At 49.7% G+C, this 15,983-nt stretch overlaps 1 protein-coding gene across 5 annotated transcripts in view; it reads left to right on the forward strand.

Annotated features, from left to right (window-relative positions):
* Positions 1-15,983, forward strand: part of R3HDM2 (R3H domain containing 2) — a 60,066-nt gene that overhangs the window by 35,983 nt on the left and 8,100 nt on the right. For 2 of the 5 annotated variants that reach the window (XM_086478767.1, XM_086478770.1), the window contains exons 4-13: positions 375-461; positions 2,071-2,197; positions 3,328-3,406; positions 4,532-4,591; positions 4,854-4,994; positions 5,395-5,503; positions 6,687-6,782; positions 8,302-8,333; positions 10,914-11,146; positions 14,072-14,256. In XM_086478767.1, coding sequence (XP_086334893.1) covers positions 375-461; positions 2,071-2,197; positions 3,328-3,406; positions 4,532-4,591; positions 4,854-4,994; positions 5,395-5,503; positions 6,687-6,782; positions 8,302-8,333; positions 10,914-11,146; positions 14,072-14,256 — 1,149 coding nt within the window. Of the gene's footprint in view, positions 1-374; positions 462-2,070; positions 2,198-3,327; positions 3,407-4,531; positions 4,592-4,853; positions 4,995-5,394; positions 5,504-6,686; positions 6,783-8,301; positions 8,334-8,431; positions 8,486-10,913; positions 11,147-14,071; positions 14,257-15,983 lie in introns of all 5 variants that reach the window. The other 3 variants (XM_086478768.1, XM_086478769.1, XM_086478771.1) reach the window with 3 other exon arrangements.

Raw genomic sequence — 15,983 nt, forward strand, 5'->3', positions numbered from 1 at the left:
CAATACAATAGTTGATTTCAGCTATATCCTTTGTTAATGGTTTTAATTCTTGCCGGTTGAGAGGAGAGCCTGGAATTGATCTGGCTGAAGAGGTCCAAGAGTCCATCACTTAAGGAAGTGAACTTTCTCACCTATACTTTGGTTGGTTTAAATCCTAATCAAAGACTGAAGGAGAAAATAACTGATGTGCACTAGGACTCCAAGCCTTTATATATTCCTGTTTGCTGCAAGAAACTGGTTTGGTAGTCCTCCTTTTTAGCAGCATAGTTAACAATGACTATGTGAGTGGCTTGATAATGCAGCAGCGTGCTGCTTAAGTGTGTGTGTGTTTTGGCTGAGGTGTCTTAACTATGCTCTTTCTTTTCCTTCTCCAGTCTAATTCAAAGCTTAAACTGGTCAGGAGTTTGGCTGTATGTGAAGAATCATCTAGCCCCTTTGTAGATGGGCTGCTGGAGTCCCAGGTAGGCCTAGAATGAGACAAGCTGTGGAGTGTGGAAGCCCAGAAAACCCACGTCTTGCTAGAAGTGTTGTCTTGTCCTGGGCTTGTGCCTCTGGGAGCCAAGAATTTCCCACAAGAGGCTGCTTTTGAAGGAAGCAGTCGTACCTGTGAGCGTTGCTTGTATGTGCACAATCACAGCCCTTCTCTTGTGGGGAATTGTTTGCATCAACTCATTGGGCACCCACAGCTACTCGGGTTGTGCAGGCTTATGCCCAGGAAAATGGCATGGCGCTTCACCTGCACAAAGTCCCTGTGATTTTGGCCGTGGGAAGGAAGGTTTTATGCAAGCCCTGTCCTTGCAGCTCAGGCTGCAGTGACTGAAAGCAGCCAGCTCACAGTGAAGTGATACATGGTGCTCTGCAGAGATGATCCCCATGTGTGGACACCGTGGGCAGTGACAGAGAAGCCAAAGCTTGAAGGTGGGCAGCAGTTGGGGAGGCACTGAGAACCTGTCGGCCCCAGCAAGAGCAGATGGGTTGAGCTTTCTCTGCCCACACAAGCTTTAGAAGCACAGGACGGTGCAGGGTGCAGAGATCCAAGCTGGCTCACTGTAGATCAGGTTGCGGCTAGCTACAGCCCATCTTCGTTGAGCTGATGTAGTACTGCAGCATGCAGTCGCAGCTTAGGTCTGTGGTGCTAGGTCAGAGACCTCTACGCTACTTTCCAGTGACAAGAACAAACCTGGCCTGTGCCAGGGCTGAGTGCTGCCCAGACCACCTCACCCATGTGGTGCATGGAGTGCTTGGCCTCTAAGCCCTCCTTGTGTTGAGCCTCCCAGCCCCAGAGGCAGCTCTCCTGTCTTCTGTTTGGGTTTCACTTAGAACTGTATGGTCATTAAGAGGACTTTTAAAGCAACCTTAAGCACACATTGTGGTGCCACAGAACCACGCTAGCATAAAGGCAGAAGGACTGGGAAAGGTCAGCTGGCACAAAGGGTAGTGGTTTTATAATCCATTTTAACTTGAATTTGAGCAGCGCATCATCTGATAGTGCCTTTGACAATCCTGTTGGTGTTTAACATTTCTTCCCATGGAGCAGAGCGAATCCTTAGGCCATGCTGGGCAATTGCAGCTCAAGAGAGGAGATGAAAAGAAACGTCAGAAAGCCCCTTGTGGCACTGGGCCTGCTCATCAGACCACACATGCTTTTTGCTGTGTATTCTGGTTTCTCCTCATGCCCTTTCTCTTTCCAGGTTAGACAGTAGAGTCCTAAACCTACCTCACCTTAGACGCTCCTGAGTCCAAAATGTAATAGCGTTTTATCAGCTTTCGAATAGGAAAGTGTGTGACTTAGATTCTGAGGTGATCCAGGCAAGGCAGGTTTTCAACACTGACAAATGCTATTAAGAGTCTCCTCGGAGCCTGCCAAAGGCTTCTCGTTGGGAGGAGGGTGGGGAGAGAGAGTGCTTTGCCTGCTCTCATAACGGGGCCTCTTATGAAATGTCTTAGATCTACAACCTGAATCCCCTGCCTTTCCGTGATGCCTTTCTCAGCTGCCAACATCTCCAGCCATGGCAGTGATTCCAGGGAGCGTCCAAGTGACTCAGACCAGCCTGGTTTGTTTTGTTCTAGGACATCATTCAGTTGCACGTTAGCTGCCCCTCTGACAAGGAAGAGGAAAAGTCCACGAAAGATGGGGCTGAGAAAGAAGAAAAAGACAAGAATAAAGAAAAGGCACCAAGGAAAATGTTGTCTCGAGGTCAGGTGCTCGTTCGACCAGGGCAGGTCCTGTCTTACCTGCTTTGAAGATTCTGCTGGCCAGTGGTACAGTTGTTCAAGGCAGAGCAGTTATCTCTGCTGATGACTGTACGGGAATGTATTGTTCTTATGACATCGTTTCTGGAGCAAAGCATGGGGAGGGAGGGGACGGGGTCTCTAGATTGGCATGTGCCCCAACAGAGTTGCAAGCTTTCTGTGAGTAAGTTGTACTTACAGTGATCTGGTGGCTTTATAAATGTGCAGGTGCAAACCCAATAAGACCCACTTTTGCTTTCAGTTTAGATTTGATTTTGTAAAACCTGCCACAGGTGGCAAGATGTGAGGTTGCAAGGAGGTGAGCTAAGTTTCTGCTGTATGATCCTGTGTGCATGATTTTGGGCCATAGAAATGGCTAAAAGATACACATTTAATCTGGCGAGTGAATTGCACCTGAAATCCTCATACAGACAGCAAGTCTGCACTGGTGCAGATTCAATCTTGCTTACTGTTTTTTCTGCAATTGCTTTTAAATTAAAAAGGGTGGGGGGAGAGGGGAAGAATGGGGCCAGTGGGGCTTTCCAGTTAAACAGCTTGCGGGACCAAAGGTGCAGAAGTTGCTGTACAAAATGATGGTATACTACACTTTGCAGGGGCCTCCTGTAACAGCAAGGGAGTATCCTGAGTGTGCTCCGAGTGGTTGGTTTCAGGGGCAAGGTTTCCTTCCATGAACTGATCTGGTCTCCCTCTCTCTGGTGTCCTCCTCATGGGGCCTTGTGCTCGTAGTGCCTCGTTTGTAGTGTACTGATCCTCCTGCCACCCCCAGGGGAAAGGGTGTGCAGTCCCTGTGTTACACATTGAGAAACTCGACCTAGAGGTTGCATTCAGAGCCTGTGCTAGAGACTGGGCTTGAGCCCAGGTGATATGGGTCCCAGCCTGTGTGATTCTGTAGCAACATGGGCTTTTCTTCCTCCCTTCCTGTCGTGAACAGTCGGTGGTGAGAATGAGGCCAAATTTCCCCCGGCAGCAATGTGGGGACGTCATGCTCATGTGTAGTGAGACACACACCTCTTCCCTTCAGTCTGTTCTATTGCAGTGTTTTGTTAATTTGTTCTGCTGATGTTGTTGTTTCAGATTCCAGCCAGGAATATACAGACTCCACTGGAATAGATTTGCATGAATTTTTAGTAAATACACTGAAAAAAAACCCACGGTAGGTCCCTAGTCAGTAAAACAACTTGCTGATGGAGTGAAGGGAGGGAGTACCTGGCGACCGATGCTTCTTTGATTGACTCTTAAACCCGTGGTGTATGTGTGCATGTATGTGTGCATGTATGTGTGTATGTGTGCATGTATGTGTGCATGTATGTGTGTATGTGTGCATGTATGTGTGTATGTGTGCATGTATGTGTGTATGTGTGCATGTATGTGTGTATGTGTGTGTGTGCATGTGTGTGTGTGCATGTGTGTGTGTGCATGTGTGTGTGTGCATGTGTGTGTGTGCATGTGTGTGTGTGCGTGTGTGTGTGTGCGTGTGTGTGTGTGTGTGCGTGTGTGTGTGCGTGTGCGTGTGCGTGTGCGTGTGTATGTATGTGTGTGCGTGTGTATGTATGTGTGTGCGTGTGTATGTATGTGTGTGCGTGTGTATGTATGTGTGTGCGTGTGTATGTATGTGTGTGCGTGTGCATGTATGTGTGTGCGTGTGCATGTATGTGTGTGCGTGTGCATGTATCTTGGGAGCAGAGGGGACTAGAGCAACTACAGAAAGTACCTGATAGTGTATTTTACTTTTTGGAATTCAAAGAGTGTTACTAGAGCTGGGGCAGTGTCAAAAAAAAAAAAAAACCACAACTGTAATTTTATATACTGCATTCAATTAAAACATGTGATTTTGTATTATGGAGAGAGAGAAAGAGGAAAAATAATTCGTTCGAATGCAAGCAGGAAGGAATCTTGATTGCTTTAAAACCCTTTCCATAAATGATGGTCAAATACCAACCTCTAAAGGAACCGCTGCTGTGTCAGTAATAAATGTAATCAACCCAAGTGCTGGCATAAGAATAGCAAAGCTGGAGTCTCTACCAGTGGAGCTTCCAGCAGAGCAGAGATTCAATATTGCCAAAAGCCAAGCGCTGTTAGCAAAACAACAACTATATATGAAAAAATGTGGATTTTTTTTTAGTTCATTCCTGTGGAGGCTGTGTGAAGCCTGATTAATAGTGTTGCTTACTCCAGGTGTTTGTGACTTTTCTCTATTGCAGGGCGGGGGATACCAGGCAGAGAAAGATGTATTTCACTGTCTCTAGAGGTGACCTTTTCCTTTTTCTTTTCTTGACAGGGATAGAATGATGCTACTAAAGTTAGAACAGGAGATTCTGGAATTTATTAGTGATAACAAGTAAGTGATCATCAAGTTTGTGTCAAGCAAAAGAGGTTTGTAACTTGCAGTTTAGGAGCTTGGGCACGCAGGGGAGAAGGGGTGTCTTTTGGGCACGCTGGTTAGGAGGCCTTGAGTCATGACTACCTGCTTGGAATAGGTGGCATGGTCTGACCTGGGATCTCGTTAAAGCATCTCTGACCTTGATCTCTCTTTTGGTGTCAGATTATCATTGACTGTTTCAAGGCCTTCTAAATTCTTATGTTTTCTCCCCTCCTCTCAGCAATCAGTTTAAGAAGTTTCCTCAGATGACCTCATACCACAGGATGCTGCTGCACCGGGTAGCTGCCTACTTCGGCATGGACCATAATGTTGACCAAACTGGGAAGGCGGTCATTATCAACAAGACCAGTAACACACGAATGTAAGGGGGAAGGAGGGAGAACAACTGGGCTGGCATCCCCTTCCCCTTCCCCTTCCCCTTCCCCTTCCCCTTCCCCTTCCCCTTCCCCTTCCCCTTCCCCTTCCCCTTCCCCTTCCCCTTCCCCTTCCCCTTCCCCTTCCCCTTCCCCTTCCCCTTCCCCTTCCCCTTCCCCTTCCCCTTCCCCTTCCCCTTCCCCTTCCCCTTCCCCTTCCCCTTCCCCTTCCCCTTCCCCCTTTAGTTCTCAGAGAAGGGGCAGGAGCTCTTGTGGCCGTCAGACAGAGGAGAGATTTAACACAAAAAAATCCTTCCACACCCCCTCACTCCTTGCAGAGCCGTGGTTTTATGAAGACAGTTCTATGCCTACTTTTTCCCTTCTAACAAGGGCCGGTTCTTCCTGCAGCCCTGAGCAGAGGTTCTCTGAGCACATCAAAGATGAGAAGAATGCAGAATTCCCGCAAAGGTTTATCCTGAAACGAGATGATACCAGCATGGACCGAGATGATAATCAGGTAAGGGGTGGCCATGGCTATCTGCATAGTTTCTGAAAGTCAGATGCAACTTTTCTAAGATGAGAACAACTCTAAATTTCTCCTGGGTTTCCTGCAGTAACTTTCTTTAATAGAAGCTTCTACCCCATCCAAGCAGCAGCATCTAGATATATCGTGAAAACTTAACAAAATACTGTGGAAATGCATGAAGAATTTGTGGGGATTCTATAGGGGGTACTTTTCTGTACCCTGAATATCGACTGGTGGCTGGGCCAGGCTTTAAGGTGAAGCCTTTTGCTAAGGTTTCCTTTGGAAATGCCCCAGAGTGTTACCAAGCATCTCTCACACCCCTCCCCAGGGCTTGTAACGAGTCAAGCTGTGAAGTCATCAGGACCTCGCAATGCTGCTGGAAGGAAACCGTCGGCAAAACGAAACCCTTTGAGCTCAGCAGCGTTGCCAGTCATCAGAGCTAAAAACCCTCCTGAATCTCTGGCTGCCTTCAGGCTGTCACAGGTGGCACCTCACCTGTAACGCAGAGCTAGCTTGTTCATCTGTGGCTGTTTTCCCAGCCCGTGTCAGACAGAATCTTGAACGTCAAAAACAGGGCAAGAGACAGGAGACCTCTTCACCAGGGATCTCATGCTCTTGGCTCTTGTAGCTCCCATCTTTACATCGTCCCAGCATACCACTATCCCTTGCTTTGGGTTATGTTTCTGAACTTAAGTCATCAGGATGGGGAGTTGGTCATTGCAGTCGGTGTCAGTTTCTGGTTTCCCCGTGGTGGCACTCTGCAGGCAATGCAGCTACCCACGAAGCACAGAATCCATGACTGAGCAGGAGTTTCCTGTGTTGACATATGCTCCAAAGAGTGGCCTTTAGCTTTTGACCCCTGGGAACAGACTGTCTTTCAGAAGCATATGGTGATATTCCTGATCTCTCCTTTCCGAATCAGGCAGAGTTCAGGCAGAGTGGTTGTGCTTGATCCAGGAGGTGGAGTGCACTAAGACCTCCAGGATGTTCATCCCTAGACATAGGTGTCCAGAAGGTAGGTTCAAAGGCAGAGGCTGTCATTGCATCCAGGCATCATGCGCACACCCCGTAATCCACATCCACTTACACTGCTACATAAAAATATCAGCAGCTGACTGCGCCCCCTGCTCCCATTGGCAACTGCTGACCCGCTGAGATGTGTTTGTCCCTTCAGATCAGACTCCCCTTGCAGGATGGGAGAAGGAGCAAATCTATAGAAGAGCGAGAGGAAGAGTATCAGCGGGTCAGGGAGCGGATATTTGCACGAGAGGTAAGCTTGGATGACTCACTTGTCAGGTACCCTCCTGGAACTTTGTGGCAGAAGGTGTCCTTCAGTATAAAGAGGTCAGATTTCGTCATTGCCTTTTCTACAAATTTCCCTGTGTTCTTGGTATCTGCTGTTGAATTCCTGCTCCTAACAAAGATGTCTGAGACGTTGAGATGAAGGAGCCACACCTCCACTCCCCAGTTTGCTCCTTCCCTAAATTGCCTGTTTCAGGGGGCGACAGACATGTGGGGACTGACAGAGGAGGCAGTTTTGCTTCTTGCTGCCCAGCGAGATTATAAGCTTACGCAGTGGCTTTTCTGGGATGACTAGCAAATCAGTTGATGAACCTGAAAAGAGCAGCAGCTGTCTCCCCCAGCTTCTCTCCAGTGCTGCAGCTTCAACCTCCTGACCAAGCAGTGCTGGCTTTGGAGTATCAGGCAGGGCTTTGTGCCTTTATAGGATGAATCTGGGCAGTACATTTATTGTCTTTCTTATGAAGTGTCCAGCTTGGTTACTGCTTCCTTGAGATCTCTGCTCCCTACGTGGAGCTCCTGTAAGCCAGAGCTGTGTTCCTTGCTCACGTCTGGCTCAGAGAGGCTGCTGTGCTCTGCTGTGTTGAATGCTGTCTGCCAGCTGGAGGCAGCTCTCCATGCTGTGCCAAGGGGCAAATGGTGGAATCAGGGACAATTCCAAGTGCCCATCTGCCGTGCATCATGTTCAAAGTCCAGCTCCTTGCCTGCTGCTTTTGAGTGTCTTGGGGACGACGCCTTTCATTTGTCCTAATGGGAACTGCCATGTGCTTGCCCAAGGAGGATGTTAAGGCAGCCGCTGTACTGAGTCCCTAGTAAAGTCACCAGGCTTCAGCTGATGACTCTCCAGCCAGTTGTGATCATGGACTTACATGCACAGGCCCAAAGCCATCCAGACATGTTAGTAAGCAGCTCTGCCTGTAGTCCTGGACTAGAGTAGGTGCTGTCCCATGTTAGCACAACACTGGGTGGGCACACACTTACCCTTTCTCTGTGTCCATGAGCTGACCCGGTGCTCTGCATCTGTCTTCCAGAGGCAGGGGTGACTATCACAGGGTGGGCTGGGCTGGCTTTGAGCCCTCTGCCTTTTTTTCATGGCTCTGATAATTGTGCCTGCATTTAGCAAATAAGGACTGTTGTATGTCTGGCCTTGATTGTTTCATTGGCAAAGCTGTATCAAAGCTTCCTTAGAGCAATGAAGTAGGGAGTTAAGGACTCAGATTTGCAAACTCTTGAGAGATCTTGGGGTTGCAGGTATCAGGAAAGGTTCCTAATGGGCCTGGACGGAGACCCGAATGGGACTGGTGTGCAGAAGGCTCAGCCAGACTCCTGGGTGACCACGTCACTGGTGCACAACATAAACTGTGCCGGAGTCCCATACTGTTAGTGCTTTGCTCCTCTGTGCTTTGAAATTGCCTGGGTTTGTTGCTTTCAAAGTTACTAAGTCTCCCTTTTCTTTCCTTCCCATCTCCGTGTCTTTTCTGTGCTTCCAGACTGGCCAGAATGGATATCTCACTGACAGCAGGTTAGTACTGTTCAGCAGACGCTATTTGTGTCTCTGGCTTTCTCTGTGGAGGACCGCATGACTCTATAATGATGCTTTTTTCTGATGTTAACCGACAGAATCTCCAAAGAAGGCTTTTCTTCTAGTTCTCACAAACGGAGGCAGATTTTTAGGTATCTCTGTGTGATTTACTTTGTACATTGTCCTGCTGAGTAAGTTTGCCCCATGCATGGCTGCTTGTGAAGTTATTGAATTTGTATTTTTTGCAACATCCGTTTCAGAGTCCTTTTTTGCTGATTCATCAATTAAAATGGAGGGGTGGAAGGTGGGAGTGGCAGGGAGGAATGGGGAAGCCAGAGGATTCCAGCAGTTTTCAAACCATTCCGCCTCTTGTTTCCCAAAAGGATGGGAAGACTCCTGCCCTTACAGTGACAGGGTCAGCATCCACATAAGGTGGGGTTGTCCCTAATCCCTGATTATAAAGGCTGGATTATTTAATAGTGGCAGTGAAGTGTCTCAGGCTTCCAGTTCAACCAGAGTATACTGCTGAGGACACTGGGAACATGTTTGAGCAGCATTTTCTTAAGTAGTTTTCCTGTGGATGAAAGGGCTGGAAGGATGGAGTTAGCCTGGTGGGTCACCTTGAACAGACCCCTGCTGCAGGAGGCTGCTGAAAGAATGAGGATAAAGAATGGGATGAAAATGGAGAGACCCTCATGCCTGCTGTCCTCTCATTTTATAGCCAGAGCTCTAGAGATGAAGCGTCTCTGTGTATGAACAGTACAGGATGATCTAAGCAAGTGTAGGAACAGCTTTGCCCCTCTCCTCAGTTCGTCATGTGGCTCAGGCTGTCCTTGGAGAGATGCTGTCCTGGAAAATCAAGTGTCCTCAGCACAGTTACAAGGACTTTGTCCTGGAGTCTGCATGTGGCAGTGGTGTCCAAGGCAGGGGATATAGTTTTCAGATCAGCCATGGGGCTGTAGTAAAACTCACTCAGCAAGTGGCAAAAAAAGCCTTTGCTGATGTGATTGCAGCTTTAGGAGCTGAGCTGCAGCCAGGGCTGTGCTAGGAGCTCTTCTGACTGTTTTGTCCGGTCCCTAAAGAGCTTGGCTAACCTGCTGTCTTTGTTTTGTGGTTCCCATAGTGGGGAGAGGGAGGATATGTGGGCCTTGGGACGATTCTGAGCTCTGGACAGAGCTAGGCAAGCTCTTGAGGAAACTGGGGTTGCCTCGGTGGTGGTGCTGCAGATGATGTCTGTGTGAACTCCAGAGACTTAGGGGTCCCAAAGCCCAGCATTCAGAGCAATACAGCTGTCCGTTTCACTCGCTTAGAAGTCCTGTATTAATGCTGCTGAAGCACAGATCTGATTGCAGAGAGCTCTCTGGTGGTGGACGCACTTGGAAACAGGCTGTAGTAAGGCTAATGGAGAGGAAGGCATGGCTGAAGCTGCTAGGGCAGTGCTCTCAGAGAGTAAGGGTGTGGTAGCATGCCTGGAGTTCAGAGAGCATTTGTAGAAAAAGTAGAACTATTACGCTGCTGGGTTAGCAGTAGTCAGCGTGAGAGGGCTCTGGGTTCTCAGGGAACCAGAGTTTGCAGCTGAGTCCCAACAGAGGCCATGACATGCCCCTTCCCTGCACACACACACAAACACTGCCCCTGCCTCTGAACACCCACAGGAGCAGCCTTCAGAGTTTAGGTTGGAGAGAGCCCAGGAGTTTGGCAGTGATGCCTGTTAGGTCAACTGTAACTTGGGGTTTGAGTCTGCATAGTCCTGTTCCTTCACCTCTTTAGGGATATAACCGTTGTACTGGTTTTCCAAGAGACGTATTTTCTTTGGCTCTCATATGCTGTCAGCAGCCCAGGACATCACTTTGGAAGTTCCTTCCAAGCCTATCTTCCTCTCCACAGCTGTGTGGAGCTGCTGCCGGGCTCAGCCTGCAGCATTATATGAGCATCTCTTCCAGCATTGCCTTCCTCACCATTCCTCCCCAGAGAAGGCTCAGGAACACCTTACTGTGCTTGTGATCCTTAGCTGGGCTGATAAACCAGGCCCACTGCTTAGGATGTTTTTATGATACAGAGTCCTGCTGTGGCCAGACCTGGCCTGGGGCTAAGGGAGGGTGATCAGTGGAAGCATAGCAATATCCCAGCATGTAGCTGTTCTAGCTGGGCAGAAAGCCTTACCAGGGCTGGTATAGAAAGCGGTCTCGCAAGATCTCAATCGGCCTTGTCTCAAGGCCTCTGGTAAAAGCTCCGTGTTCTGAGACAAGGAGGGCCATTAGCAGGGGATCATGCTCTGACACTGCTGGCATCTCTTCCAGGCTGGGATCTGGCTAGGGAAAAGGGCCAGGAGCCAGCCCTCAACACATGCCAAGGAAGACCAGCAGTATCTGGGTCTTCACAGTGTGTGCCCAAGAAGGCTGTGACCCAGGGGGTGTGTTTGCTGTCACATCCCTCTACAAAGCGACAACATGCTGTGTCACAGAGCCAGCTGCTGACTAGGCTCACCACCCCGGTGTGACAGTACTGACGTGGCACCTGTAGGTCCTGCTGCTGCCCCTCTGCACCGGAGGTGCAGTCTAACTCCTCTGGTCTCTGCAGGGGCAACCGGGATGGTTTGAACCGGGCCTCAGGCAGCCGCCAGAGCAGCACAGAGAGCGAAATAAAGTCCCTGGAGCCTCGGCCGTGGAGCAGCACAGACTCAGATGGCTCCATCCGCAGCCTGCGACCACCTGTTACCAAAGCCAGCAGCTTCAGTGGCATCTCCATCCTGACACGGGGGGACAGCATCGGGAGTAGCAAGGGCAGCACTGCCAGCAGAACGTCCCGGGCAGGTACTGTATGGTTTCACCTGTGCACCTTCTACCAAAGGGCACTTAGCAGACTCAGCCTTCCGGGCTGGGGAGCTGGGGCTCATGATGCTCTGGTCAGTGACTCTGGTCAAAATGGGATATGGTTGGCATCATCTGAATGTGTTCTGTACCTGGACAGGGATATGCCGGTTGGTTCATTGTTTGCTTTTTCAATATTCACCATCAATCTTCCCTCCTTTTTGCAGAGTTGTCTAAGACAAAGGACATCATTTAGTCCTATACCCTGGAACTCAACCAATTTTCTGTTTTTTTCTCTCCCCTGCTGTGCTGCAAGTTACGTTGCTGTTCCTTTCTGCTCCCCAGAATCCCTCACAGTCCTAAGGAGACTTGGTCAGGGTGAACCATCTGGCACTTTTCCTTGCTTTCCAACAAAGGAGATCCAGGGAAGGGTGTCGTCAATTAGTCTGTCTCATCAGACAAAGACTGCGTTAATTGGTCTCTGCCTATGGTATTCTCTCAAAATCATTCGCTGTTCTCCCTAGAGCAAACATAACTGCAGGGAGCTGGGCCTGCAGCTCTTCAAGAGCTGTTGAATACATCTCAAGGTTTCAGGAGCACCAAAGGGAATTAGATTCATGAGCTTCTGCCTGCTTCGGATCAACTATTTGTTTTCCATCTAGGTAACACAAAGGGTAGCCCATGCACAGAGAATATTACTGTGGGTCATAACTGGTAATCTGTTACTGACTGACAACAGCTTCCTGAGAGGATGTGTGCTGCACTTGGCAGGCACCAGCCCTTCTATCGGTGGGGAGCAGAGTCCTTTCTTTTCAACTGACTGCTTGTGAAAGGCATTTGTGGAAGAGGCAGCACAGGTCTTTGCTCTCATTTTAATGGCCCAGTGATAACTGAGAAGCCATATGGCAGCTGGTTACAATTGCTATGCAATATCAGTGAGCAGAATCCAGTGTTGTCTCACTGTCTAGCTTCCTCCATTCTCGCTGGTAGGCAGCAGGTCCCCAAATGCTTGAGAGCTGTCATTTTACTGGAGAGGGGAGGCAGATTGGTGCTTGTGGGTTATTAGACTGCTCCTTTCAAATGAAAGGGATGGGTCTAAAAGGCAGCCAGGCTGACTGAAAACCACGCATTCATCTTGCGATTTGAAGGTGCCTACATCATCTCTTGGGACCCTGTTTCCATTGTGCTCAGGGCTGCACTTATTCTGATTATTGCAACCACCTCCAGGACTGATTCATCAACTGATGGGAGCAGTTATTTGAAGATCTGTCCCAGCCATGTGCAAAGCAGAGCAAGAGAGAATCTGCTTTTTTTGCTTTTTCTGTATTTTTCCTCCAGGTCTGCCCTGGGGACAGGAGCCAATTGCTCTTCAGGCTTTATATAATGGCGAGTGATTAGAAACATATTGAGGGGGGGTAGTGGGAAGCAAAGGAATTTTCACTTTGGGGCGCACACACACATACACACACATGCACACACCACCCTCCATATCCTCATGTTTATTCTGTGGGGGAGGAAGTGTTTAGGACTCTGGGGCTCTTTTCCCATCTCAGCATTCAGCCCCTGGGCAACTGTCCACAAAGTATTTCCTTCTTTGCACCATGTGGCTGACGATACAGATCCCAGTAGCAGAATGCCTGAAGATTAGCTGTTGAAATGCAGTAGATCAGAGGCAGAATTAGTTAAATAGCAGCTGCTGGGCATCAAGCAATGGTTTCACAGCCCTTTTATTTCTGGAAGTAAGACTGAAATACTGAGGAAAGCACTTCCCAGCTGGGTGCCCTGCAGCATGTATTGCACTCCTTCCTAACAATTTTTCCTACCTAGGGAAGGAATTGCTTTCAGCCTCGCGTCCCCTAGCCTTTTACTCAAAAGATGTGCATGCGCTAGGTCTATGTGGCCATAAAATAGGGTTCCCTTAATCACCTCTCTGTTCTGGGCAAGCGCTTGAACAGATCATCATGACATATTGGTGTCCGAGCAGGAGCCATGCGTAGATGCAGAACTGTGCTGTGACTGGGAACAGCTCTCCGGCCTCTTTCCACAGACTGGTTTATGGTACTGAGCTGACATGAGTGTATCTGGCAGCTCCCTCTTTTTGTAATCTCTGCCTCATGCTGGGGTGGAGAGCCCTCCACCAGGCAGGTGCTGCTGTGAACAGCCAGTTTCCTCTTCCCAGCAGAAGGCCCATGGCATTTATAGAAGGCTCTGACTTGTGCCTGGTGCTTTCCAGACAAGACAGAGGGCACTTCCCTCCAAAGAATCAATTTCAACACAAATGTGTTTTACTACACTGTGCCAATCCTTTCAGCACCTGCAGCAAGTATGCACTGTCCTGGGGGCAGGGGCCAGCTAGATTCATCATACGAGTCTGGCATTGACCTTTTAATTTCCTGCAGTTCTGAGCAGTATTGAAGTTTTACACAAAGAGCAACTACCTGAGAGCTGTGGGTGGGGACTGCTGTGCAGGCTGTCCACTTGGAGTGAGTGTGCTAGGCTGGGGCTAGAGAAGAGAGCATGTTCTTGGGAATAACAGCTGTACGACTCGTGGCCATAGTCTAGAACAAGAACTGCATCCTAGTCTTCCCTGTGTGGGGCAGGGCATGCAAGGGTCGAGGGGAGAAGAAGATGCTGTGACCAGCTGTGGAGGGTCAGTGTGTTGACGTGGACGTGGAGAGGAGAGGGGTACGATCACCTGGAGTCCTGAGGGTGTCACCACCCTGGTTTGCCGTGAAGCAGAGGCAAACTAGTGGCAGCCTGCAGTCTGCTCGCCCTGTCCCCCATGGAAGCTCCCATGTGGACAGCAGAGAATGCAATCTGGCTGCAGCACAGGAGGCAGTGACAGAATGTACCCCCTGCCCTCCCCATCAATGAATCAATGTTTTCCTCTCCCAGGTGCCAACCCTGCCTTGCCTTTCTCTGTTCCAGGTTTGGTACTAGGTGCCCCTGAAGCATGCAGCCAGTCCCCTTCTTCACAGCCCAGCCGTGGCCTCCTACCCTGCACAGCCCAGCAGCCTCAACCTCAGCCACCCCAACAGCCACCACCACAGCCCCAAGGACTTCCACCTGCAGCCCAGCAGCAGCCAGTCCTGAGCAACCACATGATGTCCCAGGTGAGTTGCTGCACAGTGTCCGGGGCTCAGTAAGCTCCTTGGGCGCGCAGGTGGGAGGGAGCAACAGAGCCAGCACACACCCAGGGTGCTCTGGACTCACACTTGCCCAGTGGGTTTTGGGTGTCCTCACACTTGCTGCCTGTTAGGGAGTGACAGTCCCTCTGTGCTCGGCAGAGAGCAGGAGAAGGTTGAGGGCCTTGCTGTGCCTGAATATGATGCTGTGCCACACCCCAGCTTACCAGCCTCTTCTGTATCTGCTTGGGCCAGCAGCCCTCCTGGCAAGGGATCTCTTGCCCTTTGCTGAGTGGTAGGGTTATGTTCTGTAACCAGTTGCCCTCCTGGTGAGGAAGCATCACAAACGGTAGTTGAGTTTGAGCTCCCCAGTGTTGAAATCCCATGGCTGATCACCTCATGTCCTGGGGAGAGGCAGACCTGGAACTGTGCCTGGGTGTATTCTCCAGACCCTCCCCAAGTGAAATGCAAGTGAAGTTCCACAGCCTGCAGGGCTAATTCTGGGGATGGAGCCCTCTGGAAAGCACTTGTGCCTGTCATTCCTACGTACTTTGTTCTGCTACTGAGGCTGTAAAAAACTGCAGCACAAGAGCTGTCCCTGTATCACTGTAGGACTGGGGAAGGGGTGGGAGCCAGCCCTGGTGGGCATGTTTGGAGCGCAAAGCTGCCTCATGTTCAGTGGATGCAGAGCTGAGTGGTGTGCATGGGAAGTATCCTCGGTACCTTACCGTCCTGCCCTGTTCAGTGCAGTGTGTTGGTGCTGGACCTCAGCCTGCCTATGAGTTCTGTAGGGATCCTTTCTGGCGTGTCATGTCATACTTATGATGTTTCCTACAGCAAAGAACTGCAAGTTACACTGGAGGTTTTCAAGATGCAGCTGGACAGGGAGGGTGCTAGATAATCTTATCTGTGCTCCCTTTCCCATGAAAGGTTGGACCAGATGATTTTCTGAGGTCCCTTCCAACCTGCGTTGTTTTATGATTCTGAGTGTTTTCAGTGGGCTGGGATGGGAGGAGGAAACAAGCCTCCTCAAACAGCTTTTACTGCAGATAACATGAGCAGCTCCTTGCTGTCCGTTGCTGTCTGCATGAGGATGGGGGGAGTTTGTCGTTCTTGGGCCCTGGACTGGCTCTCCAGGGTTGTGGATCTGTTTGCGGAGGGTACTGAGACTCAAAGGGAAACATCTCATTTCAGGTATCTCCCTGAGGTAGCCAGGGTCCAGTGTTAAGGCTAGCAGGAGTGTCTGTCTGGAGCTGTAGTATGGCACGGGACAGACCACAGAGCCCTTGGTGGGAGGTTTGAACACACAGCAGGCTTCTGGAGCTTGTGCAGGATCACTGTGTTTTGCTGGGGTTTTATTTTGTATCTACTACTGTTTGGCTGTTCTAGTGGTTTAGGTCCTGGAAAAACTCTTTTCACGTGTTTGACTGTTGGTGAGAGGTCTCAAAATGCACTGTCCCCCACGTGCATGCACCTTCTGTTTCACTGAAGGTCAAATCAAGTGGTCGAAAAAAACCAATCCAGTGCTGACCATTGCAGGTGTGGTGCCCAAAGTACAGTATGTGGTATTTGAGTTAGGTGTTGTCATAAACAGGCATCAGCAGGTCCTCCCAAGTGACAAAGTGAGAGGGGCCCCTACAGAAAACAAGAGTGAAGAAAAGATATTACCAGCAGGAAAGGCCAAGAAGCACTACAGAGAGCTGGGAGCCTGCCAC

Source organism: Leptosomus discolor, chromosome 27 (genome assembly GCF_034619465.1).
Source record: "Leptosomus discolor isolate bLepDis1 chromosome 27, bLepDis1.hap2, whole genome shotgun sequence".
NCBI lineage: Eukaryota > Metazoa > Chordata > Aves > Leptosomiformes > Leptosomidae > Leptosomus > Leptosomus discolor.